The sequence below is a fragment of the Petromyzon marinus genome, chromosome 33 (genome assembly GCF_048934315.1).
Source record: "Petromyzon marinus isolate PM22_M1 ecotype Great Lakes invasive population chromosome 33, UKy_Petmar_22M1.pri1.0, whole genome shotgun sequence".
Taxonomy (NCBI): Eukaryota; Metazoa; Chordata; class Hyperoartia; order Petromyzontiformes; family Petromyzontidae; genus Petromyzon; species Petromyzon marinus.
This window is the reverse complement of record NC_133699.1, coordinates 3590453-3603807: the sequence shown is the minus strand read 5'-3', so window position 1 is coordinate 3603807 and position 13355 is coordinate 3590453. Positions and strand designations below refer to the sequence as shown.

Genomic DNA, 13355 nt, shown 5'->3' with positions numbered 1-13355 from the left:
CGGCCACCAACACTGGTGACGATCATCTGAACCGGTCTTGGGGCCTCCCCTTGGTCGACTCAGCAGCTTCAAATGTGCGGTGTGTAAAAAACATCGACACTGGGGAGGCAAAGGCGTCCAGACGTGGGGCTGGCCGGCCATACCCCCCCCCCACCCCCCCCCCCCCGTGTGCCGTGCCGGCCTTCATATGTGCTCGCAAAACACCACTTGCCCCAACAGTCTCTTCGGGCTACACGGGAGATCTTTGTCTTTGCGGTGGAGAGTCGTGTGGCAGCGGTTCTTGCACTGCATTAAGGGCCCAGCGACCCGAGCTCCATTCCCACGCACGATTCCGACTCGTGACAGTGACGAACATTCGAACCGGTCCTGGACCTCCCCTGGCTCAGCTCAGCCTCAAATTAGCACCTGCTGCTGTGCGTAAACATCAGCACTGGGGAAGCGGCCGCCTGTGGTGTTGACCACCCACTACCCCCCTGTGTGCCGGTGTCAGCCTTCAATAGGTGCTACCCGTTAACAAAATTGTCTGTTGAAAGCTCGACGAGGGAGAGGGGGGGGAGGGATGTTTGTCTTTGTATGATTTGCCTGAAAACCGACGATAATGAAATGACAAATGGTACACTTTAGTTAAACAATCGGAGGCCGTTGGGGTCAAAGGTTTAAACATCCAGCTTTTACGTGACGAAATTGATGGGGGAGTGGGTGGCGGTGTGGGTTTTTTAAGGCCACGATGACAGCCATCAGCTCGCAGCATTCGCGTGACATGTTTTATATTCAACAAATAAAAATAAAACTTCGGGAGTGTGTTTTTTTTATTGGACCGTTTATTTTCAGCACAAAGGAAAGGTACACTTTTCATTAATTATTCACACGATTTGTTTTTTGTTTTCCCCATTCCTCCTCTTCTTTTTTTGTGCAAAACATTTAAATGCACACACGAGCTCCCAAAGCGACTCATCAGGGAGATACATCAAGGCACACGCTGCCATAAGGCAATCAGATATTTTGGCTTTGGTTGATAAAAAAAAGCTACCGCTTTAAAAAGTAAATAAAAGAAACTAAAATACAGAGGCAGCAATAATGACACAGACGATTGTATAACACTCCTATCAATGCACCAAAATTAGGATTCGATTTTGATGTGTAAGCATGCAATGTTATTTAAATGAAGGAAACTTCCCTTAGGCCAATGTAAACTTAGCCTTAGCCTGACCTTTCGTAACTCTGTGTGTGTGTATATGGGGATACATGCTCGTGTGTGTGCGCGCGCATGTACTGTATTTGCGTGCCGTAATTCACGCGTGCTTGTTAATCTGCAGTGATCGTCTGCCATGAATATGTATGAATTCGTGCGTGGATGTGTGTGTGTGTGTGCGTGCAGTTGGGTAAAATTAAGAACCAATGCATATTAGCAAATTTTGGCCACATAAATTGAAGTATGTTTCACCGAAATTATATATATATATATTATTTTGATAAGTATATACATGTAGCGAGCACGTTCTTACACTACATCAGAATCAAAAATAATTTTAGGCTTGACACCCACTGAACTGTGAACGGTAACGGAATAAATATATATATATTTTTAAAAAACGTGGGTACGGAGAAACGCAACATCCCTCTGCATAGCCCCCCCCCCCCCAAAAAAAAATCTTCACCCACGCGGTCTCCGAAACCAACGTTGACCCGTTCATAACGCGTGCCGGCACAGGACAACCCCGCTTCGACTGCCGTGCGTCGTGCGCAGAGAACACTGCGAGACCATTGTCGTGCGCTTCGGCAGTGTTGGACGTGTCCGCGCGGTTTCGACGTCGTGACGGAGACGCCTTTTTCCTACGTTCCCGAGGCCTCGTCACCGCTGCTCCCATTTTGTGAACCTTCTCACAGTTGCAGTTGCGGAAGCTGCAAATGGAATCATCTGAGCCGCTAATCTCACGTTCGCCCCTTGTGTGTGTGTGTGTGTTTCTTTTATAACGATCACAACCATTTACTCTGCTCTGCCGCATGAAATGGTGTGGATCATGGGGGACCGTGCAAGATTTGCTGTACCTTGGGGTGGGGGGGGGCCAGAAGCAAAGTGTAATAATCACACCGCTACTTTTTTTCCCTAACACCATGGTGGGGTGAGCAGGACATTGCGGTGATGCAGCTTTATGTGCCACTTTAAATTTGAGGCTTTCCCTTCTGCCAGGTAAACAACAGCCATCTGCTTTCGAGGGTATATGTTTTTTTGGGAACACAAATTCAAGTTTTATAAATCGTCCCCGCGGACGATTACAATTGACGTGCCTTAAAGTTCGCTAGTGGGCCGGGGCCCACAAATGGGGACACCCACAGCTTCATAACTCACCGCAATTCCAGGCTTTAGACGCCTACACTTTTGCTTCAACCGATCGTCAATGCCACGTCTGAGTGGGAGAGACGTATTTTGACCCCGATCAATTTACGAGCAAAGTGAGTCGAATGTCTCGTGATTCGCACGGAATGCAGACTGGACTTTCCCCCCCAAAAAAAAAAACGAAGAATGCCTGACGCCTGTCTTGCTGAAGGCATTTGAACGAAAACCTTACGGATAATTAATGACGGCAGTGTTAATAACTATAGTAATAATTTACATGAGGACATATTTTCGGGTAGCGTGTACTTAAACAACAAACCAAAAATTTGGGAGATTTTAAATGCCTTCAGCTGTTCCCTCTCCCCTCCATTTGATTGCAAAAAAGAACGACTTGCCTTCACGCCCCAGCAGACGCAGAGAGCAGACAAAGCACCTCTTTGACGAGCCTGATTGTGGCTGGGCTGTCATCGCTATGCATTTCTGCTAAGATCACAAGTCTCCGTACCCTGCTGAACGCTTTTTTTAAGTGTAAACAAACCCCCCCCCCCCCAAAAAATGTGAAACTCCATGCGGTGTAAAATGGAAACGTGAATATGTACAGTGCTTCCATTCAAATGCAATCGATAGCGTTATACTCATGGTCATTCGGTCGATGTGTGTTGATCATTGCCATTGGCTTGAAAAACTGCATTCCAGTAACCCTGCAGCAACAGTGCATAAATATTTAAAACAGATTCTTGATTTTTTTTTTATACAGCAGTCTTATCTCTGGACAACAAAAGCATACGCAACTTTTTTTAAAATCGTATTTCCCCAAATATGTTATCGAAGCAAAGGCTGTTTAAACATGAAAAAATAAACCAGCCTTAAGTGTTATTTACCGAAATAAGCTTTTACAAATGCAGCGAACGTTACCTTATAGTGTTTTATGCACAACGAACAGCGAGCGATAGCTTTCTGCACCTTTATGTAAGCAACATAAACCACTCAACCAAAGGTAACACATTTGTCAATTTTAAAAATACCCATAAACCACACTAAAAGTCCAAGTGCTAATAAAACGTGTACAGTTTCGTCCTATAGAAACAAAATAATTGGTTCCAGTTTTCGACAGTCCAGTGATATATTAACAGTATAAAATATTTGATACATTGATGTCGTGTTCAGTTGTATTTATCTTCTTGTTCCTTCCCACCCGCCTCTCGTTTTGTTCTTTGTGAAACGTTTCGCGTTATATATTTATGCCGTCGAATAATTTTGCCTCTCTGCTTTGCATCGACAAGTCTGGGTACATACTCCCATGCGAGCGGCGTGATTATCGCCGTAGCCCTCCTGCTCTGTGCCACCTTAGCGACGCTATTATTATTATAACAACAACAATAATAATAATCTGTTATTATCGGGAAGCATGACGGGACGCATCACGTGTGCGAGTAGTCAGAGTCCGGAATCCCGCTGTCCCTGTAGCTACGGTTGCTGCTGTTGCTGCTGTTGCTCGTGTCCCGCTGGTAAACCATGAGCTCCCCTCCGCGTGCCGGCGGGAAGATGGTCCGTATGGCGTAGGCCGACTTGGCCACGCCGGCGCAGCACGGCTCGTTGAGCGGCACCGCCTCGAAGCGCGTCTCGCAGATCTCCAGGATGGAGCCGCCGGGCTTGGTGGCCGGCTCGTAGTAGCCGACCTCCGCCCTCTCGTCGTTGTCCTCCTCGTCCTCGTCCCCCACGTCGCCCCCGTCCTCGGCGCGCCCGCGGCTCCAGCTCTGGCGGCGGCCGCCCTGGCTCCACGCGCGTCCGCGGCCCCTCGCCGGGCGCTGCTGCGCGCGCCCGTACAGCGGCTGTCCCGCGGAGCGGCGCGACCCGCCGTGGCGGCGGTGGTGGTGGTGCACGTACCAGCAGAAGGCGGCGAGCAGCGCCACGAAGAGGGCCGCCGCCACCGCGCCGCCCACCATCCCGGCGAGCGGCAGCAGCGACGGCTGCTGCTGCCGCGGCCGCTGCTCCTCGCCGCCGCCGCCGCCGCCGCCGCCGGGCCCGACCGCCGCCGAGGCCGCCGCGGGGCCCTTGCCGGGGTGCCGCGCCCCGGCCTTCTGCAGCCGCGTCGTGTCGACGTTCACGCAGGTGCCGTCCGCGGGCCGCTCCTCCGCCGTGCCCTGCTCCTGCGCGAACTGCCCGCGGCGTCGGGCCCCCTTGGCGTGCGGCAACGGGGTGGCGCAGATCCGATAGGTGGAGCGCGGCTCCAGGTTCGCGATGAGGAACTCGCCGGCGCCCAGCACGGTGGCCTCGTGGCTGTCGAGGTGCGGCTCGCCGGCGGACGGCGGGGGGCCCGCACCCCGGGCGGCCGGGCCCAGCCGCACCCAGCTGACGCGGTAGGTGGCCGTGGGCGACGAGCGCGCACCCGCGTCCTGCCAGCGCAGGCGCACGCTGTTCTCCCTGTCCGGGCACGGGGAGAAGACGAGCTGCGTTCCGTCGGCCAGAGGAGCCGAGATCGTGCCTGGCACGTGGATCCTCGAAGACGAGGAGATGACCTTGGCGTGGCCGCCGCCCCCGCCCTCCCTCCCGTACGTGAATATGGACGACGACGTGGAGGAGAAGTCGTCGGCTTCCGTCAGCACTGTGGCCAGTGGCATGGGCGGAATGCCGGCCGGCACCATCCCCTTGGAGATGCCGATGCAAGAAATTTCCTTGAGGCCGAAGTCGCGGATGAGCGTCCCCTTGAACCGCTCCGGCGTCTGGCACGTGAGCCCTCTCGCGTTCACGTTGGGTCTGCTCCGCAGCCAGTTCCGCAGCCAGGTGAGGCCGCAGTCGCAGTGCCAGGGGTTGTTGCATGCCGAGAGGTGGCTCAGGGATTCGAGGCCATTGAAGGAGCCCTGCGACAGGCTGCGAAGCCCATTCCCGGACAAGTCGATCCTCTGCAGCTGCTTGAGGCCGTAGAAGACGCCGGGCGGAAGGCGCGAGATCTGGTTGTCCTGCAGAATCAGCTTCTGCAGGCCAAGCATGGGCAGGTGCGTGGGGACAGTGGTGAGAACGTTCCGAGCGAGCGACAGCTCGGTGAGCGACGGCAGCCCCGAGAAGGAGGAGGCCGAGATGCTGGCGTCTCCCAGTATGTTCCCGTCGAGCGCCAGGCGGCTCAGGTAGGTCAGCTGGCCGAAGATGCGGTCGGGGATGCGCGAGATCCTGTTGTCGTCCAGCCGCAGCTCCTCGAGCCCCCTCGGGAGGCCGCGGGGGACGCTGCTCAGGTGATTGCGGGAGAGGAAGAGCAGCTTGAGGCGCGGCGTCCCGTGGAACGTGGCCGGCTCGATGCCGGCGCTCGACACGGAGTTGTCGTTCAGGTGGAGCTTCTCGAGGAATGGCGTGCGCTCCAGCACCGCGCCCGGTACCACCTCGATGTTGTTCTCCTGCAGGTGGAGCTCACGCAGGTTCGGGGGCAGGTGCGCCGGGAACTCCTCCAGCTGGTTGTCGTACAGGTAGAGGACCTCGACGGACGACAGCGCCTGCAGCATGGCGGGAAGGCCGGCGTTGGTGATGCGGTTGTTCTGCAGGTAGATGGTGGTGGCGTCTCGCGGCAGCCCGCTCGGCACGGCCGTGAGACCGCGGTCGTTGCAGTAAATAAAGCCGCTGTTGCATCGGCACACGGCCGGGCACGAATCCGCAGCCGTCTCGGGGCACAGCAGCAGCAACTGCAGCAGCAGCAGCGGCAGCAGCAGCGAGTGCAGCAGCGACTTGTGTGCTGACGGCACGGGGGAGCCGGGCCCGGCCCGTTGCGGATTCGGACTTCGTGAGCGCCTCGACGACGCGCCGCGGTGACATCCGACCTCGCCGGCTCGCGTAGCCGTCGGGTTCTTCCGTGACGATTCGCGCCCGCGGGCCGCGCCGATGGAGCGAACCGTTCCCGCCGCCATGTTGGGCCACGTGCGCACCACGCGCTGTCCACCTCGCAAAGTCGCTTCCTTTAATGGCAGTCGTTAGTCAGCACTCGGACGAGACGGATTGCGACGTCACGGATAATGTGCGCCAGTGGCCTGGTTCCATTCATCGCCTCTGTAGGCGAAAGATGGTGGGGGATGGCGGGTGGGGTGGGAGTGGGAGGGGGGGGGGGACGACATCAAAACATTCATTAGCATCCCTGCAAAGTGGCCCTTGCGGCACGCCGAGAGCCGCCTTCACTTTGTACTGCCCACTAATTGGCTGTCTGGTCCGCCCCGGGCCAGCCAGCGGTTGGGATATCATTACTGCCACAACATCGCTATCGAGATAACACGTTGTCACCGGGGCAGTGGACGCTTGCACTGGGCTCTGTGAAAATACACGGAAAAGATAAAAAAAAAAGAGGGGAGTGAAGGAGGGTGGGGGAGGGGGGCGCGGTGGGAGGGAGGGGAGGTGGGAGGGCAGTATGTGCAAAGGGGTCTTGTTGGGTTTGCCAGCGGCGAAGAGAGTTGTCAGAGCAGATGCCCATGTCCTTTGGGCAACTCCGTCGGTGGCCGTTACCAAGAAGCCCGTGACAGGCCGTCTGGCTCTCGATCAGCTAAAGTGTAGATTGTGGAATGCGCTCCTCTCCTGCATCGGCCTTCTCCACAGAGCGGTGCCATCACGACCTCTTTTAAGGAGGCACCACGGCACAATTCGTCCTTTTTTCCCTCTTCATTGTGAAAGAATTAGCGGTGAGAGTTCGACTCGACAAACTTTCCGTTGGAGCTTGCAAGGAATCATTTTAAGTAAGGGCTAATTAAGTTTCGTTGTTGTTGTTAATATCGTTGTGGCTTTTTTGTTGTTGTTGATGGCTGGAAATGATCGTATAGTAAGAGCATTGTGGTTGATCGAGCACTCTGGCCGCATGAGTCAGTTGTGCGCAAAGAAGTGACTCGTTTATGTGTCCCGCGCTCTCAAATAACGCTCCCATTGTCTATCCCCCTAAATCGCCGTTATCTCTCGGAATACAGAGCTGCTTTGAATGTAATCGAGAAAGATTCGGTAATAAATCATTATCAATAGGCAAATGGACAGCTCATTTAGTGCTTAATAAACAAACGTCCTGTTTAATTTTGTAAAAAAAAAAAATTGAGAATAAGCACGGGCCAGCAGGGCCATATGTATCAGAATTACGGTCACACAAACCAACGTCTTAAATTAATTGGGAGTGCCTAGCAAAAAAAAAACCCGACAATTTTGAAAATAACTCCGTTGTTAAGATCAGCCAGGGGTAAAATTGTTCAGAAGTAACGATGCCTACTAATGTTATAATGGTATGTTTGTTTTCAGCAACTGAACACATACAATGACCTTGTTACACTGCGCAGAGGCGCCGAATGATAAACGACCAAAGCTGTCACAATAAATCATAAACCCATACCATGATGCAGCATCGATGCAGCAAGCATCCAACTAGACAAAGACATCAGCAGCATTGTTCTAAAAATAATAATACCAAAAATATTACACCAGGATGGGGGGTGGGGATGTGGGTGAAAACAGTGGCAAAGCGAGACAGAGGCGGAGCAAAATAAAAACCAACGCGTACCTTCGTCCGACGTTATTAGCACGCCGGTTCGTGCCTCGAGGAGGAATTCCCACGGGAAGCAAATCGCGCGGACGTGAACCCATCGCGCTGTCGACATGCACGGGGGTTGCTTTCTACGAAGATCCTCTGCGCCGATTAGCCCACCCTCCTCCCGCAGACCGCCCTACGTACTGTGTTGGTGTCCGTAGACGTTTCTGTGCCGTGGCGACGATAATAAGATTGTAAGCCGGGCTGGCAGTCGGTCTGTGTCGGCACAACGAGCGAAGCTTGTTACCCTGGGGCACGCAGATGGGTGGGTAGGCCGGCCATCGTTTGACAATTTAGTTTTACAACGAGCTTAATGCTCACATCACATTATTGACTTTCGAGTCCCCTTTCTCGCATCCTTGGACCAAGCAGAAGCTTGAGAAGTAAGTGCCTCCTCCCGAGGTAATAACGCGGCTCGCTCGCTGGCTCCTAACGCTTCTCCCCCTCGATCAGAAAGGCTCGCTCGCTGCGTGAGCCCTCACAGCAACTATGATTCCACTCATCCCGTCTCCCCCAACACCCCACCACAAAGTGACCGTTCGCTGTCAGTCCTCCCCCACCCCTCTCCCCCGCGCGAACGTGGGTGGGCTTCAGTAGCAGCCGCTATACCCTGCCAGTGATTGTTGCGTATATAGAGTGGAGGAGGCTTTGCACTCCTTTGCTCCCAACACCCAGTCACATCCCGTCCTTTTCAAGCGCGCCGCCGGTGACCTGCTTCCACGTGCCCCTTTGCACGAAACCTTGCTCGGCTGAAGATCCGGCGGAGGATGATTTTTTTTTTGTTTAGCCTCCACTCGCCGAGAGCGAAAGGAATTATGAATCCAATAGGCTTGAGGTTTTGAAGAGCATGGTCACACGCTGACACACTTACTTCTCGTCTACGTGTATATTATTATTATTATTATCCCTCCCAAGTATTTGTATTTTCCTCCTGACTCCCTTGCCCGTCTGTATCTTAACCCCGGCTTTCGGATAATTTTTGAAGCGAACGAAAGGGCGCTGGCGAGTGTGCATCGGCGGCAAAAATTGGGTAGATTAAAGCGCCACTTGCTACCTATGTTCCAATGCAGTGTAGTTTGCCTGCAGCACTTACACAGCAGTGGGCTCTCTCTCTCTCTCTCTCCCTCTCCTAATGCGCCAATCCAATTTTAGTCTCTCCTGTTAACACGCATTTTAGGAACAATAAAAAAAGAGTAAAGGGTCAGTGGAGTTCAAAAAAAAAACCCTTCCGAGTACGCACGCGCACGCGTGTGCACGGTGCGAGCGCGTTTAATTACTACGCCCGGTGCACATTAGTTGTGCTTGCTCACTGCTAAATAAAAGATATGATGGTTACGCGTGTAATATGTCAATGGCAAAGACAAGCTGCATTAATTAAAATCAGCGTTCTACAAAAAAACCGTTCACCTTCACTTTCCGGCCGGCCGTGTTGTGCGTGCGACTGCACTGGGCACTCTCACTCATTATGATCATTAAAACAAAATAAAAATGTTTAAACCTCCAATTTATTATTTTACTATTTGTTTCTCTTCACTAACGCAGAGTGCTATTTTATCTTTCCTACCGTTATCTTTTACCTGTAATGCTCCTCTCGTGAAGGGATGCCTTTTTATCTTTATAATATTCAAAATAATAAAAATCGTGGAAATGTCACATATTTCTCCACTGCAATAATCTCTTTCCGCTGTCTCATCTCTCTTCTTAATCACTGCCCACACTTCTCGCCTCATCCATATTGCCGCCTCGCCTCGGTCCAGCACCCCCCACTCCCCACACCACCTTTAATTAATGAATTCATCATTAATTGGCTTCAGAGAAAGCGTGGACCCTTCGTCATTCGCACTCACGCTGTGGCGCGCCTCTCTCTGGCCCTGCCGCTCGGATTCCGCGCACCGTGCGATCGTGGGGGGCAGAGGGTGGGGGGCAGAGGGTGGGGGGGGGAGGTGTGCGGGGGCAGGGGGGGGCAGGGGTGGGGGTCTCCGTTTATGCATCGCCTCTGCGCCCGACCTCTGTTTCACGTTCACGACGAGTGACAGTCCAATTACAGAAATAACGAGGGCGGCGACGGGGGCGGTGGGGGGGGGGAACCCCGTCCGAGAATTGTCTTCTCATTGCGCTGTTGACTATAAGTCGGGGGAGCGTTGGAACGCCGCCTAAAGCGCGGTTCCCCAGAGACATGCCCAGGAGAGCAGGAATGGGTGGTGGTGGGGGTTGAGGGTGGGCACGGATGAATTTCCTCTCGGGCCGGTGTATCGACATCTGTAACATTTTATCGACACCCGGTTGAATGGACGCGCACTTGGCCATGGGATACAAAACACTTCTCTGCAGATGCCCATGGCTGCATGGGACGCCCACGTGTCCGTATGTATGTACAGTGAGGGAAAAAAAGTATTTGATCCCCTGCTGATTTTGTAAGTTTGCCCACTGACAAAAAAAATGATCAGTCTATAATTTTAATGGCAGGTTTACTTGAACAGTGAGAGACAGAATAGCAAGAAAATCGAGAAAAACGCATGTCAAAAATGTTATAAATTGATTTGCATTTTAATGAGGGAAATAAGAATTTGACCCACTCTCAATCAGAAAGATTTCTGGCTCCCAGGTGTCTTTTATACAGGTAACGAGCTGAGATTAGGAGCGCACTCTTAAAGGGAGTGCTCCTAATCTCAGCTTGAGATTAGGAGCACACTCTTAAAGGGAGTGCTCCTAATCTCAGCTTGTTACCTTTATAAAAGGCACCTGTCCACAGAAGCAATCAATCAATCAGATTCCAAACTCTCCACCATGGCCAAGACCAAAGAGCTCTCCAAGGATGTCAGGGATAAGATTGTAGACCTACACAAGGCTGGAATGGGCTACAAGACCATTGCCAAGCAGCTTGGCGAAAAGGTGACAAAAGTTGGTGCGATTATTCGCAAATGGAAGAAACACAAAAGAACTGGCAATCTCCCTCGTCCTGGGGCTCCTCGTGGAGTTGCAATGATCATGAGAACGGTGAGGAATCAGCCCAGAACTACACGGCAGGATCTTATCAATGATCTCAAGGCAGCGGGGACCATAGTCACCAAGAAAACAATTGGTAACACTCTATGCCGTGGACTGAAATCCTGCAACGCTCGCAAGGTCCCCCTGCTCATGCCCGTCTGAAGTTTGCCAATGAACATCTAAATGATTCAGAGGACAACTGGGTGAAAGTGTTGTGGTCAGATGAGACCAAAATGGAGCTCTTTGGCATCAACTCAACTCGCCGTGTTTGGAGGAGGAGGAATGCTGCCTATGACCCCAAGAACATCATCCCCACTGTCAATCATGGAGGTGGAAACATTATGCTTTGGGGGTGTTTTTCTGCTAAGGGGACAGGACAACTTCACCGCATCAAAGGGACGATGGACGGGGCCATGTACCGTCAAATCTTGGGTGACAACATCCTTCCCTCAGCCAGGGCATTGAATATGGGTCGTGGATGGGTATTCCAGCATGACAATGACCCAAAACACACGGCCAAGGCAACAAAGGAGTGGCTCAAGAAGAAGCACATTAAGGTCCTGGAGTGGCCTAGCCAGTCTCCAGACCTTAATCCCATAGAAAATCTGTGGAGGGAGCTGAAGGTTCGAGTTGCCAAACGTCAGCCTCGAAATCTTAATGACTTAGAGAAGATCTGCAAATAGGAGTGGGACAAAATCCCTCCTGAGATGTGTGCAAACCTGGTGGCCAACTACAAGAAACGTCTGACCTCTGTGATTGCCAACAAGGGTTTTGCCACCAAGTACTAAGTCATGTTTTGCAGAGGGGTCAAATACTTATTTCCCTCATTAAAAGGCAAATCAATTTATAACATTTTTGACACGCGATTTTCTGGATTTTTGTTGTTATTCTGTCTCTCACTGTTCAAATTAACCTACCATTAAAATTATAGACTGATCATTTCTTCGTCAGTGGGCAAACGTACAAAATCAGCAGGGGATCAAATACTTTTTTCCCTCACTGTACGTACTGTATGTACGTGCATTGAACTTCCTTTGCACCGCTCGGAGCCGACCGTGCTAATCGTAGCTCGCGTGTAGAATCGTGTGTAGAATCGCGTGTAGAATCGTGCGTTGAATCGTGTGTAGAATCGCGTGTAGAATCGTGTGTAGAATCGGCCCAGCAACAGTTCTGGCACCGTTAACTCGCTGATGGTCGCTGTGGCTGGGAATTGAACTCAGGTTGCTAGGTTCATAGTGCAGTTGCGCTAACCACTGTGGCAACACTTCTCACACTACGGTACCGCTATAAACACGCGCATACACATTGCCATACACGTCATGCACACGTCAATGGAGCACATGCATGCTTATACGCATACACAACGAAGACGCAGATCCCCTTGAGAACCTTTCATAGGCTATTGGGGCAAGCCCTGTTAGCGAGTAGCGCCTATGAAGGCCGGCACGGTACACGAAGGGTGGGGTGGCCAGGACCACGCCAGTGGCGATGTATACACACCGCACCAAGGTTATTATCTGAAACTGAGTCGACAAAGGGGAGGCCCATGACCGGTTCAGATAATTGTTACTTTTGTTTAGCCGTGAGCTGGAAAAAATACTCGGATCACAGGATTCGTAGCAATGAGTTAACCACTGAATCATTGCTCCCAGTCACACACACACAAACACAGCACACGTACACCGGTGGCTTCTTCAGTGTTCCTGGAATAGGTCACATCATTAGGTCGACATCTTTTACCGATCAAGTTGAATATCTGTGGTCCTTACCCTAAAAACAGAACCATACCCTACAGTACTGGTCGAGAAGGTGGAAGTGGACAATCCCGTCCCAGCTTTTCTAGTAAATTTGAGGGCTCCACGTCGCACGCTCAAATTAACTGCCCACACCTGGGCATGGGTCACTGCAGCCTTCATCGAGTAGAAAAAAAATATTTACTCCCCCCCCCCCCCACCTCGTCACAGAGTGAGGGACATTACTAAGATTAGGCGCCCAGTGAATTGCACGGATTTCTGTCGAAGTGTGTAGCCACCTGTGCCTCCCCTGGTGGTGCCCAGCCAATTTAAATCACGGGGGCGTACTTTCTGTTTTGTTTTCCGACTGCTGCAGTTTGTAATGCCACCCAAGCACCTGGTGCCAGTTATTTCGTTGTGATGCTTGATGTCTCTATGTGTAAATGTGGAAACTCGCCATTGCCAAGAGATTGCTCTGATTCAAAGGAAAGCATCACGTCGTCAGGATTTATCAAGCTGAAATACGAACGTGCACTTTTTGGATTTTAAAGCACGTGTCGTTGTGAGCGTGGCAGCGATCAGAACACGTGTGAGATGTTACCGTCGAGAAATGGGGCAGCATTATTAAAATTCAAACGGCAAGTTCAACTTGTTGGCTTTTCTTTTGCGCACTGGGAGTGGCTTTCGAGAATTTTAAATTAGAGAAGGAAAGTTGCTGCTTAACAAAGGTCACCGCGTGTGGCATCGGCTGATGGGTGCG

At 51.9% G+C, this 13355-nt stretch overlaps 1 protein-coding gene across 3 annotated transcripts in view; it reads right to left on the bottom strand.

The window, feature by feature from the left end:
- Positions 1 to 801: 801 nt before the first annotated feature.
- Positions 802 to 13355, bottom strand: part of LOC116948326 (leucine-rich repeat transmembrane protein FLRT3-like) — a 51392-nt gene continuing 38838 nt past the window's right edge. For 2 of the 3 annotated variants that reach the window (XM_076071457.1, XM_032964883.2), the window contains exon 2: positions 802 to 6370. In XM_076071457.1, the coding sequence (XP_075927572.1) occupies positions 3760 to 6231 (2472 nt within the window). In that variant the 5' untranslated portion in view covers positions 6232 to 6370 and the 3' untranslated portion in view covers positions 802 to 3759. Of the gene's footprint in view, positions 6371 to 7847; positions 9789 to 13355 lie in introns of those variants that run through there. The other variant, XM_076071458.1, reaches the window with a different exon arrangement.